At 40.4% G+C, this 17,180-nt stretch overlaps 1 protein-coding gene across 1 annotated transcript in view; it reads right to left on the reverse strand.

Annotated features, from left to right (window-relative positions):
• Positions 1-17,180, reverse strand: part of RTTN (rotatin) — a 3,641,098-nt gene that overhangs the window by 1,564,693 nt on the left and 2,059,225 nt on the right. The window contains exon 35 of the mRNA XM_044067142.1: positions 935-1,012. Coding sequence (XP_043923077.1) covers positions 935-1,012 — 78 coding nt within the window. The remainder of the gene's footprint in view (positions 1-934; positions 1,013-17,180) is intronic.

Raw genomic sequence — 17,180 nt, forward strand, 5'->3', positions numbered from 1 at the left:
CTGGAGTTAGGTCAGGTCTCTGGAATGCTTTATTAACCTACTTCACACTTGTTTGGGGGGCTTCAATATGCCCTTCATCCAGTCCTTTCACTGGCCTGCTTTCATCATTTGGAGGTAACACGCAACAAGTATACATTAAGATTTCTTACCAGTATCATCAGACTGTGATGCTGCAACAGTAAGAGTGGAGACAACTTTCAACATCATATTCTGGGTCTTATCAAAAGAGGTGGTGCCTGTGGTGAGCTGGGGTTTGTGAGCTGATGACAGCAGGTACACTTACATGGCCTGTGTTTCCAAGGCATCAGATATGTGAACTTTTTAAATAATAAACTCTAGCAGCATGACAGAACTGTGAACTTTTAAGGTGAGCACGCCTATTAAGATTGGTATGGGGATGCTAAATGTAGGCCAAAGAAGCATAATCTCATACATGTGAGAACACAAGATTTATTTGATCAATTACTACAGGTGGTCAGGTACCCCAAAGGAATATTGCAACTGAAGGCATAAAAGAGACTCACTGACTGTAAAAAATATTTCAAACAGCATCTCTAAAACCGTGACATAAATAAAACAGACACATATAATAAAAATACAACATAAATGATCACTTTTTAGAATGAAGTCTACATTCTGCCATTTTAAATTTACTACCTAAACAACCATGACAGAACAATTATGAATTGGATTCCAAATAAACAATAACCAACTACATCACTTCAAATGATGGGAAGTGAACTCAAAAATACAGAAATAATGTTGCAGACTGTGGTGGAAAGGAAATGCTTTGAAGAGTTTAGAAGGGAGCAGGCCATTCCATGCTCCTTTGCAGGCTCTGATCTTTGCTGCTGGAAACTAGCAATAAGAATCACAATTAAACTGATGGTATCTGCAATGCTTACACTAAAATAAACTTCTGCCATTTACTAACCTGCCATGTACTGTTGCTGGCCTCCTCCAGAGTTGAAGGCATTGGCATCACAAGTAAATTTTGCAAGACAGCTGCAGCCTAATGAGAAAAATAACAATGTATTCATGTTGCTATATTACACTATATATATAAAAACATTCATATATGTACCAAAGTACGTAAATAAAGTACAGTTGTGTACACTTACCATAAATGTAGATGTTCGAGTGTATTCACTGTTGCAGTCATCACACTTGGGTTATCTGCCTGCAGGTAGCCCTCAGTTGGCCCGAATACCAGAGACTTAGTATGTCTGTGTCGGTTGCTGTCGCTCCAGGACTGACATCAGGTCATCAGCGGTATAAAAACAGGCAGCCGATGCCATTACATCAGTTTTTCTTGCCCCAAATGTCAGGAGCCCCCCAAATAGGGAGCTAAGTTATGGTGGGGAAAACACTGCCAGTAAAAAGTAAATACCAATACCAATACCCCTGAAAGGGGTGAGTAATAGACACAGAGAGGAGAGAGAGAGAGAGAGAGAGACAAGGGGGCTGGAGGGAAACCAGGACTGCAACAGTGAATACACTCGAACACCTCCACACAGTGCCACCAAATAAATAAGGAAGTATTCTCATAATGTAAATATTTCTAGACAGATCAGCCACAACAAAAGTTTTAAATGTATTTAATAATAAATATTAAAAGAACAAGAAGTTACTCAGTATATAATCACAGTGACATCAGAGTTCAAAATCACAGGAAATATTTAAAACAACATTGCAGGACAGTCTCAAATAAATAAAGAAAAATATATAAACTAAGATTTATTATATTCCTGGCTGTATCTAAGAGAATTACTCTAGTTAGCTTACTTACAGAGCAAGGCAGATTTGTGGTGAATGAATCTTGTCAGGTCCCAGACAGAATACAGAATGCTGTGTCTCACTCAGAGACCTCTCAAACTGATATCTCAAATATTACTGCTGGGATAGCTTGCAGAATGACATAATTTCTTGTCATCTGACTCTATTCCAGATGAAACCCCCACTGCCGGGATATGGCAGTATTTAGCATCTACCTGTGAAAAAACATAGACCTCAGATCTTTGGCAGATCCTGGAAGTCATAAAAGAATAAAACACTTTCAAGACAATACAAACATTGTGTCTCCGGCCTAGCCTATAAAGTAATTTAATTTCAGTTGTTTTTCTGAAGGTTGCTAGACTGAAGTTAACTTCCTCAGCCTAGCCTATAAAGTAATTTAATTTCAGTTGTTTTTCTGAAGGTTGCTAGACTGAAGTTAACTTCCTGTGTTCCAGTTTCTATTGTTAAAATAGGTACATTTAAACAGTTACAATAGTGCACGTACATTTCTGTTCTTTTCCAATAGGGCACAGTGTGGAAACATTTCAAGCACTTTGAAAAAACCTTTTCACCACACATCTGTACCAGCAGTTTGATGTACTGTATAAATGACATACAGTTCTAATACATTTGTAATACAAGCATCTTATACAAGTCATGTTGATATTCACAAATGACATATAATTATTTACAAAATTCCACATAGCTGTGCTGGCAGTATCTCCCTTCATCACAAGGAGGATATATGAAGGATTAGTGTCAAGAAGTGGGAGGGCTTCTTTCTGATAAGTTATGTTTGAACACAGGAATCAGGCAGGGGTGTGTAGATCAATATTTGTATATATACCTTTAAGAAGCTATCCAAGGACTTGCACAAGTGCATAAATATTGAGCACATGCGAGCCTGGCTGACATTTTGTAGTTGGCTGCTGAGATGTATGTATGTAAGCTCTGTTTAATTTGTTCGTATTTAAAGATGCTGCTATCCATTCTGCTGTGTCTGTATGTATTAAAGCATCAGAATGAAACCCCAAATCCTCCTGTTTTATGTATTAGAGACAAATGAACGGCATGGCGTCAGAATGAGATCCAGATGCAAGACTGAGAGATGTGCAGCTAACATAAATGGAGTGAATCATCCTAAAATGTGCATACTTCATAAAACAGGTCAGAAACTAATTGCAGGTATTAAAACTTGCTCAGCACTATTTCTTTTTGCATAATATGAAATGGGGCATACAGAGCATTCTAAATAATTTTTGCATAAGCAGATATGCATGATACTGATAAAAATATTTGAATTACTACGGAAAATGTTTGACATGAAGTCTGAATTGCATGTTTGTGCAGTGTTAGAATAAAGCTACTTCACAAAGTACAGCCATTATAAGGCATATTTTGCAGAGTATAGCTATTACAGACCATATTTCACAAAGTAAAATATTTTGACAAGTTTATTGTGCATTTGAATGTTGTTGCATGCTCACAGCACAGTTTGAGCATACATAATTACAAGGGCCATATTTTTCAGTATGTTTGTGTATATGTTGTGGGCATGGCAGACACATTCTGAAAACCCAGTGCACTTGTGTTTAACAGTAATATTGCTGAAAACTAGAGTATGTTAGAGTATGTTTGAGCAAGAATACGACATTTTCATACAGGCTACATTTTCTGATAAAGATGACTGTACAATGGCATTTATTCTACTTAATTTAGCTGGGTCAGAAGCTAAAGAAAGGGAACGTTCATTTGTGTATGAACCTGCTGTCTATTCTGGAGAGGGGGAAACCATCATACTGTTGTACCGGCTGAGCCAAGGGAGGACCCAGAGTGCTTAAAATGTAAAATTTACAGAAATGTGAACTTCTGCAGGATATATAACTGACCTGAGAAATAAAGCTAAAATGTGGAGATTTGCTGACTTAAGGGATGAGTTAAAAGACAGACCTGTGTGTGGCATAAAAGATGATGCTGTGAGAAAGATTTTGCTTTGTGACAGTGATTTAACTTTGAATAAGGCTACTGAGATCTGTCAGACATATGAGCTTACAGAAAAGCACACAAATATGCTTACAAATGAGAATAGCTCTAGAAGGCACAGTGACAAAGCTCATGTTGATAGTATGCAGCATGTTATTAAAAGAATCGAGCCCAAGCACATGTCAGCTGTAACCCCTGCAGCATTCACAGGTAAACCCCAGACCATCCTAGGACATTCCATACTTTGCACAGTCTTAGTGACGCATAAGGGTGAGTCAGCAAACTCAAAGCATGGGCCCCCACCCACTTTCATTGTCAACTGTCGTAATTGTGGCGGTAATCACGAATCTACAAGGAAAGGTGCTTAGCTTTTGGTCAACAATGCCACAAATGCAATAAATGGAATAATTTTAAAAGATTTTGTAAATCAAAAGGCCCACATTCTCTTATTAAAAGAGAACATTTTAAGAAATGAACTGATCAGTCAGATAGTGTCAGTTCTACTCTTTATGTTGATGGTGTGTCAGTGCTTCATGAAACGGTCAATGCAGCAGATTTAAGGGCAAAGAATGAACTATTTTGCACTATTCATATAAATGTCAAACCCATAGAGCTCAAAGCTGATACAGGTTCCAAGTGCAATGTTATATCAGCAGAAACATTTGCCAGAGTGTGTAAAGGTGAAAGGCTTGATTTGGCAAGGTGTGTGAAACCTGTTGCTTATGGAGGTGAAGAAATTCGAACTAAAAGGTTGGTAGTGCTTTCATGTTACACTGCTGGGAGAAGTTATGACTTGTTATTTTATGTGGTCAAGAAACATGCCCAGTCATTACTAGGGCTCAGAGACAGTTTGAAAATGGGACTGCTTTCATTTAATAAGGAAGTCCACCATATTAGCTTAGAAGACCACTGCTCTAATTTTGCCCAACACATTTTTTCTACCTAGGCTGCTCTGTACCAGGAAACTAGGCAAGCTTCCAGTTGTGTACTCCATGAAGTTAGACCTAGAGGTCAGTCCAGTTATCAGCCCAGCATGTAAAATTCCAATAGCCATGCAGGACAGAGTAAAAACAGAGTTAGATAAAATGGTGTGACAAAGTGTGATTTGTCCAGTAGAAACTCCAACTGAATGAGTATCTTCCATGGTGGTAGCTCATAAGAAAAGCTCAGATGATATCAGAATATGTATTGACCCATGAGATTTGAACAAAACAATCAAAAGACCTCATCATCCAATGAGCACAATCAAAGAACTCGCAGCCTTAATGCCAAATGCCACTATTTTTTCTGTCTTAGATGCAAAGAGTTCATTTAGGCAAATTCAGCTTGTTAAAAAAAATCATTGCTCAGAATTTTCAGTACTCTGTTCAGCAGGTACAGATTTTTGAGAATGCCATTTGAGATAAATTCTGCAAGTGAAGTCTTTCAGCATGCAGTGAAGCAAATCTTTTCGGGATATCCTTGTGCTATCATAGCAAAAGACATACTAGTAGGAGGTCGAGATGCAGTTGAACATGACAGAAACCTCAAAAAAGTTCTAGAATGGGCATGTGAAGTAAATCTTAAGCTCAATCCACACAAATGGAAATTCAGGCTACAAGAAGTTTTGGTCATTTATTTACAAGTACTGACCCTTCAAAACAAACAGCCATTCTCACGATGCTAGCTTCAGACAATGTTCAAGCCCTACAAAGTTGTCTTGGCATGGTCAACTACCTAGGCAAGTTATTTCCAGACCTGAGACAACTTTCAGTGCCATTCAGAGAGCTGACACATAAAGATGTATCCTGGCCTTGGTTAGAGCAAGACCAAAGAGCATTAGAGGTCCAGAAACAGAGAATTGCTAGTCTACCAATGCTCAGATACTATGATATACACAAACCAGTTACACTTTCCTGTGATACTTCAAAATTTGGACTTGGTGCAGTCATTCTACAAAAGGATCAACATGTGGCCTATGCATCAAGAATTCTTACCCAAACTGGGATGCAATACACCCAGATTGAGAAAGAGCTTTTGACAATTGTGACTGCATGTTCAAAGTTCCGTGATTATGTTTATGGTAGACCTATACAGATCGAAACAGACCACCAACCATTAGTCACTATCTTGAGAAAGCCAATGCATTCAGCTCCAGCCAGACTACAACATACGATGCTAGGATTGCATGGGTAAAAAGGAACAAATTCCAAATTGGAAAAACTCCCTCTTTAGTCTCAACAAGCAAATTAGATCATCAGTGAAAACCTCCAAAGCCAATTATGAATCAAAACTAGCCTCCAAATCAAAGAGAAGCCACAAAGCCTTCTTCAGTTACGTCAGGAACATCCATGGCAAATTCCAGGTTTGTTCCAAATTACTACTTAACAGTATCACTTACACTGATCCTGCTGACTTAGCTAACCTGCTAGCAGATAGGTTCAGCGCAAACTTCATCCCCCTGCCCCCCAAAGGCCATTTCAACATCACTGATACTTGATCTATGGAGATGTGCGGTGCAGGAAAAGTGTTAAAGGCCCTATCCAAGGCAAAGAACACAGCTTCCTTAGGATCTGATAGTATCCCAGGCTGAATTCTGCACCATCTCCAGCAAGAACTGGCTTCACCATTGAGCAACCTATACCAAAGCCTAAGTACAAGCTTCATTCCAGCAGAGTGGAGAACTGTCATTGCCATCTCCTTGCACAAAGGTGGTGTTCACTATTGACCCTGGAAACTATTGCCCCATTAGCTTGACAAGTCTGATCTGTAAAGCCAAGCAGCGTATTATTATGGATCTCATAAACAAGGACATAGGCAATCTCCAAGCACTTGACCCCACCCAATTCGGACTTGTCAAGGGCAGATCTTGCCTATTGAACCTGGTTGACTTCTTTGAGACCGTCACCAAGGTCCTGGATGAGAGAAAGTCAATACATACAGCTTACCCTGACTTGGTCAAGGCATTTGACACCATCCCCCACTGTGGCATCATCGAAAAGCTAACACACCTTGGTGTAAATCCCTATCTTATTAGGTGAGTGGACATCTGACTCACAGACAGGACCCTCAAGGTCAAAATAGGCACCTCCACATCCGACAGCAGACCCATCAGTGGTTGAGTTCCCCAGAGATCTGTTCTCAGACCCCTATTTGGCATCTTCTTCTCAGAGGTCCAGGCAAAGACAAAAGGCCTGTGGCTGACCAAGTTTGTGAACTGTAAGTTGGGTGCTGTCATTAACTCCACAAATGATGTTAACATACTGCAAGAGGTCTCACAGCAACTAATGACTGGTGCCAAAGTCATGACTTCAAGCTAAACGCAAAAAAAAAAATGTATCATCATATCAGTTGGCAGAAACACAGCCCTTACTAATTACCACATCAACAGCAACCCCCTAAACACACAACCTGTGTTGAGAGACCTGGGTACTCAAGTTGATAATCTCACATTTGACCACCATGTAGCGGCAGTGGTCAGAAAAGCCTTTTACTTGGTTCATCTCATAAGTAAAGGGATTGCATCCATAAAAAAATGAAGTCATTACCTCTCTATACTCTTCCCTCATTAGACCAATAATTGAGTATAACACCCCATTTGGTGTGTACCTCTCCAAAAATCTGCACCAACTGGAAAGGCCACAGAAATACCTCACAAACAGAATCCATGGCCTCCAACACCTGTCCCGAGTGAACAGACTTAAATCACAATCACTCTACTCGGTATCGTACAGATTGCTCAGAGGTGATCTGTGTCTCACTTACAAGGCAATCTCAGACCCTACCTTACTAGAGAGGCTCCATATCCATAAGTCTAACTCCTTGCACATTACCTGCTCAAATGGCCTGACTCTAATATGCGATATCAACAAAACCTGCTGGAGAGACAGGTTTGTCTACCACAGCCTGCACCATCTCTGGAATAGACTTCCCATACATGTTGAACAGAGTACCTCACCGACCCTCTTCAAGCGCAACTCTGATGAGTGGATGAGAAACCACAAATCTATCCCAGGGATTCCACCTGTGCCCCTCACTGACAGGGGCAACAAGTGTTGGCTGAGGTTTCTTTTTGCAAATAAACTCATGGCTAGTCTTGTAAGGACCCCAAGGCCATTAGCCTAGTAACCTCCTATGGTCCTATAAAAGTACAATTTCAATCTTGTCTACAAGAAAGACAAACTTCTTTATCTTGCTGATACATTATCCAGATCATCCAGAAATACCACAGAACAGCATGAGAATGACAGCCTTGATTTTGAAATCACGGAAGTGAGACATTTTTCTTCCACGTCTTTTCTTGATGTGTTAAGAGATCACACAGCCACAGATCTAGTTTTACAAAGGCTCAACCACTTTATCAAACAAAGATGTCCATCAAAGCAATCTAGTTTGCCTAAGGAAGTGCAACTTTATTTTCCATATCGAAATGAGATTTTGTCTGACAAAGGTATCATTATGAAAGGTCTGAAAGTAACTGTTCTAAATCCATTGCAACCAGAGTACATTACTATCTTGCATCATGGTCATCCAGGAACCAAATCTACCAAAAGAAGGGTGAGCGGACTTGTATTGTGGCCTTCTATGTCACAAGACATTGAGAGAGCACTTTTATCTTGTTCAGTGTGTAACAGTACAAAGCCACATCAACAGAAGGAACCACTTCAGCTTAACCAGATTCCGGAACAACCTTGGTCAACAGTAGCCACTGATACCCTCGAGTGGAATGGTCAACATTATTTAGTGTTGGTAGACTATTACTGCTATTGGTTTGAGATTGACCTACTTCCCAACCTAGCATCCAGTACAGTCATTACTAAGATAAAGTGTAATTTCGCTGTTCAAGGAAGTCCGCACAAAGTTATTTCTGACAATGGCACGCAGTTTGCAAGCCAACAGTTCAAAAGATTTGCTGAAGAATGAGACTTTACTCATGTCACAAGTAGTCCAGAGTACCCACAGTCAAATGGTTTTGCAGAAAGTGCAGTGCAAAGTGCAAAGCAATTAGAGAACTCAAAACGAGACAATACTGATGCTTTCTTGAATCTCTTGAATCCCAAAAATGTCCCTTGAGATAAACATCTTGGTTCACCTGCTCAGAAACATCTGTCAAGACAAACCAGAACCACGTTACCAATAAGTAGTCAACTATTGGTTAAATGTGTCAGGAACAACAGATCAGTGAAAGCCAATCTGTTGAAGAAGCACCTATCCCAGAAGTCCTACTACAATAAGACTAGTAAACCACTCAATACATTGTGAGAGGGAGAAGTGGTAAGGATGCAAATGTCCAAAGGTTATGATCAGATTGGTGTCGTGAAAAATACTGGTCCAGAGCTGAGCTCATACATTGTGGAATCAGTAGGAGCAATCTTTAGAGGGAAATGGAAGCATTTCAGATTGGTGTCCGTGCCTATACAACAGCAGATAGCCTGTGAGAAAGACTATCTCAGAGTGAGTTGGCTGGTGCTCCAATTCCTGAGGAAGTTCCAGAGGACATTCCCATTCCTATGACAAATCCAGCAGTTCCTGATACGAGTTGTGCACCACAGATTGTTCCTGTTGCTAAATTTAATCCCAATTTTTATGTTACGAGATATGGTCGAATCTCTAAACCCTGTAGCAGATATGAAGCAATTTGGACACGAACACTGTGTTTTGTTTCTGATGTACATAGCAATGCATGTCAAGCTCTCATATTGTTTTGCATAAAGGGCAATCTTTTTAAGAGGGAGGATGTAGATCAATATGTGTGTACATACCTTAAAGAAGCTATCCAAGGGCTTGCACAAGTGTATAAATACTGAGCAGGTGCGAGCCTGACTGCCATTTTGTAGTTAGCTGTTGAGATGTAAGCACGTATGTATGTAAGCTCTGCTTGTTAACTAGTTAGTTCATATTTAAAGATGCTGCTATCCATCCTGATATGTCTGTATGCATTAAAGCATCAGAACAAAACCCCAAGCCTTCTTGTTTTATGTATCAGAGACAAACGAATGACAGGTGTCCTCTTTATCCTTTATTTGCTTTATACTTGAGTCACTGGTAAAGAAAATAAGGGACTCGGAAATTCAAGGATATCACTGGGATGATATTATATGGCACAAAGTGAAGGAGCACTGGTGCCTAGGCAAGTGCACATAAAAAGAGGCGCTTAGTCAAGCGATGCTTGCTTAACACTTAACAATGGTATCAACCCTTGCTACTATCTATATCTAAAAAAAAAAAAAACTCAACAGACCTCAAAGGATACAAATCCAACACCTGCTGATCCAACTGGCACAGGTGATCCACCACAGTCTCCCTATTCCTGGCCAGTAAATCATGCATTACCAGGTGAGAGGCCTGAAAAGAAGACTCACAAATTTTGAGTGCAACCCTCTATGCTTTCAATGGGTGACTTGAGAGACTGTGCTATGTGAAGTGGTTGAGCACAGTCAAGCTGACATCTCAAAAGTCAAAAGGAAACTTCTGACTTGAGAAGAACCGGTATTTGGTTTCCATTCCTTTACTACTCCAAGTCCACTACCATGCCGGGATCACACAAATTATACCACTTATGAACTCTGCACTGGGCACCCTTTACAGTCACCATTTCAAGGAGTCAGTGTAGGCCTCAAGAGTCTTTCATGTCTCCTGTGAGTGGCTGGCAGAAGCAGTAGCACCTGTGGTAATGTTTCATGCCAAACTCTTTCCCTACCCAATAAAGGCAACACTGCTATATGCCCTGGTAGACAATCTGATGACTGTAGGAACACATGTTAGGCTATGACATTACAGGAAAGGAACTTGGGATCTACTCTTTCTTTCTTTTTTTTTTTAATGAGTGCACTATCATGGTCTGTAATGTAAAAGACGCAGAAAAGTAACGGACACGCTGTCCTACCACTTTGCACATATTACCACTTGTACAACCTAAAGACACGTTCACTAACAAGCAGAGAAATTGGAGAAGATGTAAAACTGTGCTAAAACAAGGATACTGGAAGAGGAAATCCAGACAGTTACTCACTCACTGAACAGGTGAGATTTTCTTCCATCAATGTCCTTGTATGTTAAAAGACATATTAGTTGCCAATCCTTTGCCAGTGCATGCATGTCTGTGTCTACATATTTCACCAATTTTTGCTGCATTCATGTAATGAAAACACAGTCCATGACTATAAACCCATCTCCAGTGCTAAAAAGCTGCTATGTCTATACATATGTGTGTGTGTGTGTGTGTGTGTGTGTGTGTGTGTGTGTGTGTGTGTGTGTGTGTGTGTGTGTGTGTGTGTATAATATATATATGTATGTGTGTGTGTGTGTGTGTGTGTGTGTGTGTGTGTGTATATATATATACATATACATACATGTGTACATATATATATATATATATATATATACACACACACACACATATGTCTATATATATATATATATATATATATATATATATATATATCTATATATATCTATATATATAGGTTTATATTAGTGTTCCTGAATTACATTCAGTTGAATCCAGCTTGTGTGATATCCTACACCCAAATAATGAAGATTCCGAACACCAATATTTCCGAATGACAAATCTCTCCCCCTTCTCGACTCATGTTAGCACTTGTTCCTAGATCCAGAGCAGTAGGGAGTTTCGAGGTCCAGTCTTTATGTTGGGTATAGCGAAATTCAGCACCTTGACTTTCGCAGAAGCGTATCGATTATATGATGATTCGAAAGAGTGTGATTCAGGGAAATGAATGTAAACCAGAGCTGAGCATGTCTAAACAATTTTACCTTGGCTTGTGATTTACTGACGAGTTGACTGGTAAGAGAAGTTTTATATGAATTCATATTTTGTTATCATTGTTTTTCAGTATGTAGGTAGGAAGGGATAGCATGTTAACAAGATTTACTTTGATTCATATTTTATTTTAACTTTAATTTCACTGTTGGTTGTTAGAAAAGGATAGGTTTTAGACAAGCTCAAGCCACCCCAAGGGGCCTAGACAGCTATAAATTCACACAGATTGCAGACAGGAAAATCCTGAGTATATCTAAACAATCCTACCTTGGTTTGTGATTTATTGATCTTTACTGTTAAAAAGAAGTGTGACTGCGAGCAATAGTGAGACGTAAAGTAATTACAACTTTTGTCTGGCTTGCAGAACTTGTATGGTCAGAACGACTTAACTGTACTTACTTTTTATTTAGTTGTATATTACTGGTGTGATTTTATTTGTCACAGAAGTTGATTTAGGTTATCTTTGAATTCTGTGGTTACTGATTTTGATTATTCTTTTCTTTTACAATATTTTATTAATTTGAAGCTGAATATGGATTCCTTAAATGAGTATGCAATTAATAATTTGCTAATGCACAAATATATTGTACAGTGTAATAAATACTGTGCATATTTGAAGGTAACAGCTGATAACACTGGTGATCTGTGTTTTTTGTGTCAAAAGTCGGATGATTTACTTACCATTGTTAGAAAAGTAAATCTAGATTTAATGATGATGATTGGCATGGCTTGGAGAACTGTTGCTTCATATATTAATGACTGGACTGGTCAGATGAATAATATTAGGCAAAGAACAAACAGAACACATTTAGGAAGTGATGCATCTATTGTCTACAAAGATCACTCAACCACTATGAAACAAGACAATGCCCCTGACAATTTTGGAATTCTGGATGCAAGTATTCAGCAATCCAAAGGATCTGGTTTGTTAAGAAGGAAACAAAAAAGAAAGAAAGGAAAAATTTCACAACAAATAAGGAATAAAAATAAACTGATTAATGTCTGTAAAGACAATATGTACTAAAAAGGACACTGCTTTGTTATGTAATACACAGGTTACAGGGAATGATAATATTTTCTATCAGAAAACCTTCAGTCTACAGAAAAAGGCATCATTTTTCCAAAAGAGAAGGTAGAAAAAAAAAGAGACAAAGGGCAGGTGAAAAGGACAAAATCAAAATTGAATGTGGAAGGACTGAAGAGCATTACTGTAAAAAAAAAAAAAAAAAAAAAAAAAAAAAAAAAAAAAAAGAGTAAGACAGATGACTACATGACTCTTGCCATCCCCATAGTGCCTTTTTTAGGCAAGGCTCAAAAGACAAACCAACCACCGTAACCAGCACAGGTAACCAAAAACTAAGGGTAATTCTATTCAACGCCAGAAGTCTCAACCTCAAAATGCACGCACTCGAGGCACTCCTCAGTATGGAGAAAATTGATGTTTGTGCAGTGACGGAAACCTGGTTCAAGGCTCCAGAGAGCACCCCAGCACTACCAGGTTACAATTCATATCATACCTTCCGGCCTCAGTTACCAAATCGCAGTACAAAGGGCAGAGGTGTATCCATATTCATCAAGGATACCCACATCTCCAGGTTAGTGGTGCAGCATGATGCCCCAGAGATCATCCATGCGCAACTATCAGCAGGCAAAACCACATTTCACGTTGTAGCCTGTTATAGATCGCCCACCATGTCCCAAGATGCTCACTCAACATTCCTTGAGGCATTGGAAAATATAAAGGACCTACCCAACACCATAATTTTGGGTGATTTCAACTACCCTGGTATAGACTGGGCAAACTACCAAAGTTCTAACTCCTATGCCCAGCGGTTCATAGAATTTATAAATTCAAATGCCCTTGAACAACTGGTATGTTATCCCACTAGAGGAGACAACATATTGGATTTAGTCATCACAAATATGGGCGCCCATTTTACCACACCTGTTATCATTCCCTCTCTGGTCAGATCAGACCACAAACTGATAACCCTGGACGTCCTCACCCCTCCGCCTTCCCCAGTCAAAGAAACCATCGTAAAAAAAAGTACAGTTTTGTACCTACCATAAATGTAGATGTTCGAAGATCCACATTGCTGCAGTCCTTACACTTGGGTAGTCCGCTGTCCTCGGTCGGCCCGAATATCAGAGTATAAGGCTGACGTCGGTCAAGGCGCATTTGACTGACATCAGAACGTCAGGGTACAAATGCGCATGACCGACGTCATATCCTCAGTCTTTTCTTGCTCCAGATGTCAGAAGACCCCAAAAATAAAGGTCAAAACTCACAGACCACAACCAAACAACCAACCATCCTAACACTAAAAATATATACAATATACCTCATATTGATAACCCGGCCCACACAACCGCCTCAAACTACAGAGGGGAAGGAGGGAGGGTAAATTGGACTGCAGCAATGTGGATCTTCGAACATCTACATTTATGGTAGGTACAAAACTGTACTATGTTCTTCATCTCACATTGCTGCAGTCCTTACACTTGGGTAGAATCCCAAAGCAGAGGTAAGGGAGGTTGGCCAAACTATAATGAAGCAGGAGCTGCCAAAATGCCCTGCAAAACAGCAGTGGCAAAACCAGCCCTGGATTTAGAGTACAGTGGAAGGTGGTAATGCCTAGAGAAAGTATGCACTGAACTCCAAGTAGCTGCTTCCAAAATATCCTTAGTTGCCACCCCCCTCAAAAAAGCTGTTGAAGTGGCAGTAGCCCTAGTGGAATGAGGCCTAATCCCAGCTGGAATCTCTTTGCCATGATGGGAATAACAGAAAGCAATGCAAAACCCAATCCACTTAGAAATAGTTTGTTTTGACACGGGCTTGCCCTAAGAACTCAAAGCAAAAGAAACAAATAACTGCTGAGATTGCCTGAACCCTTTAGTTCTGTCCAAATAATATCGCAACTGCCTGTGTACATCTAAAGTGTGCAAAATCTTTTCCCCTTTATTTTGGGGATTTGCATAAAAAGTAGGCAAATGAATAGTTTGGTTTAAAGCCACACTAGAAACCACTTTAGGCATAAAGGAAGGATTAGTACGTAAAGATACCCTATCCTTATGGAAAATTAAGAAAGGCTCAACCGCCATAAGGGCCTGCAATTCAGAAACCCTTCTTGCAGAGGTAATGGCCAACAAAAAGGCAGTCTTCCATGACAAATATTTCAACTCAGTAGTAGCTGCAGGCTCAAAAGGTTGTAGAGTGAGTTTCTCCAACACAAAATTGAGATCCCAAGCAGGAGTAGGAGCTCTTCGTGGAGGTCTTATATTCTTTGCCCCTCTAAGAAATTGCTTGAACAAAGGATGAGAAAACAATGGTGGGTCACAGTCATAGTGAGCTGAAATTGCAGCAGCATGAACCTTAATAGAAGAGAAGGACAAGCCTTTGTCCAGTAACTCAGTAAGATATTGAAGAGCCACACTTAAATTAGGCTCAGAAACATCAAAATCCTTTGCTGCACTCCAAAACAAAAATCTCTTCCATTTATCTGCGTACACTTTCCTTGTACTAGGCCTTCTAGCTTCCAAAATCACATTCAAAACTTGTTGTGGAAGATGAGACTCTCTATGGTTCAAAACAGAATATGCCAGGCTGTTAGGTGAAGAGAGTGAAGTTTGACATTGAGTAAATGACTGTCCTCCTGTGACAACAGGTGTGGAATTGAAGGCAAAGGCCATGGAGGCTTCCGTACTAGACTTCTCAGTAATGGGTACCAGTGCTGTCGAGGCCAATCTGGAGCTATTAAAATCATCCTTGGCTTGTCCTGTCTGACCTTCAGAAGTACCTTTGGGAGGAGAGGCAGAGGTGGAAAGGCATACACATGAAGATTTTTCCAACTGAAAGAAAGAGCATCCACTTTCCAAGCTGTGGGATGAAACCTTTTCGTGCAAAACTTTGGCAGCTGGTGGTTTAGTGGAGAAGCGAACAGATCTATGTCTGGAGTTCCCCATGACACTGTCAATTTCTGAAATACATGAAGATCCAATTTCCACTCGTGGGGATCCATGATTTGTCTGCTTAACACATTTGCTAAGGAGTTCTGTGCTCCCGGCAGAAACCTTGCCTGAAGATTTAGTTGTAAACTGAGAGCAGTCTCCCACAAAATCATTGCTTGCCTGCATAGAGGATAAGAATGTGTTCCCCTTGCTTGTTGATGTACCACATGACAGTTGTGTTGTCTGTTAGAATCAACACCTGCCCTGGAAGAAGTAAATCCTTGAAAGCTATTAATGCAAACTGGACTGCTAACATCTCCTTCAAGTTGATATGTAGATGTTGTAGTCTGGCAGGCCACTTGTCTTGTATCCACTTTCCATTTAGATGAGCTCCCCAAGCTTTGTCCGAGGCATCTGTCGTTAAAATCTGACTCGCCTCTGGCCGGGTCACAGAGAGTCCCTTGTTTAGGTGACATTCCTGAGCCCACCACAAAATTCCTTTTGAATGCAAGGTATTATTTGAATGACAGTGTCCAGATCCTGGCAGTGCTGTGTCCATACATTTTTGAGATACCATTGCAGCTTCCTCATATGCAGTTTGGCATTGGGAAGCACCAGAATACAAGATGCCATGAACCCTAAGGCTTGAAGGACTGTCCTTGCAGTCAGCCCGGACTGAAGAGATAGTTGATGGAAGTAAAGGGAAAGATTCTTTTGTTTGTCCGGGGTCAAAAAGGCCATCTGGGATGCTGTATTCAGTCTTACACCCAGAAAGCACATGTCCTGAGAGGGTACTAGACTGGACTTTATTTCGTTCACAGAATACCCCAGGCATCTTAGCACTGCTATCACATATTCCAAATGATGAAGAAGCTCGTTCCTTCCTTGAGCCAGAATCAGGCAATCGTCCAAATAAGGATAGATCTGTATTCCTTTTAGCCTGAAGAAAGCTATCACTGGAGCCAGAACTTTCGTGAATACTCTGGGCGCAGTAGATAAGCCAAAGGGCAATGCAGAGAACTGATAGTGAGAAGTCTCAGTCCGAAAACGCAAATACTTCCTGCAACTTAGTCTGATAGGAACATGGAGGTAAGCCTCCTTGAGATCCAAAGTTACCATCCAGTGATCCTTGCCCAGCAAAGGTAAAAGCTGTTGTAACGTCAACATTTTGAACTTGGTAATGTCCAGATAAGTGTTGAGGATAGATAAATCCAAAATTGGTCTCCACGTGTTCCCCTTTTTTGGTACTAGGAACAGGCGAGAATAAAATCCGAGGCCCCTTTCTGGCATAGGGACCGGCTGTATGGCCCCTATTTGGAGTAACAGAGAAATTTGCTTGTGAGCCTCTATTCTTTGTTGAGGAGGAATGTCTGGCATGCCTTTGAAAGGAGGCAAGGTATGGAAATAAAACCTGTAACCGTGGTGTATGATATCCAATACCCATCTGTCTTGGGTGATTAAACTCCAATTTTCTTTGAAAAGTGCCAACCTTCCTCCCAAAGGTGCTGCCAGACGAGAAGGCTCTGGCAGCTGAAAAGGTAGGTCATTGGGTCTGTTTACGAAAGGACTGACCCCTGCCCTCACCGAAGACTGTGCAGGAGAACTCCCTGTTCTAGGCCTGAAAGAGCCCTGAGCTCTGCCCCTGCCACGTCTAGATCTACCCCTAGACTGGGAATCATAAGAAGGATACGTCCACCCCTTAGTAGGCCAATTT

This window comes from Protopterus annectens, chromosome 3.part1 (genome assembly GCF_019279795.1).
Source record: "Protopterus annectens isolate FY-2018-M chromosome 3.part1, PAN1.0, whole genome shotgun sequence".
In the NCBI taxonomy this organism is placed as follows: domain Eukaryota; kingdom Metazoa; phylum Chordata; order Ceratodontiformes; family Protopteridae; genus Protopterus; species Protopterus annectens.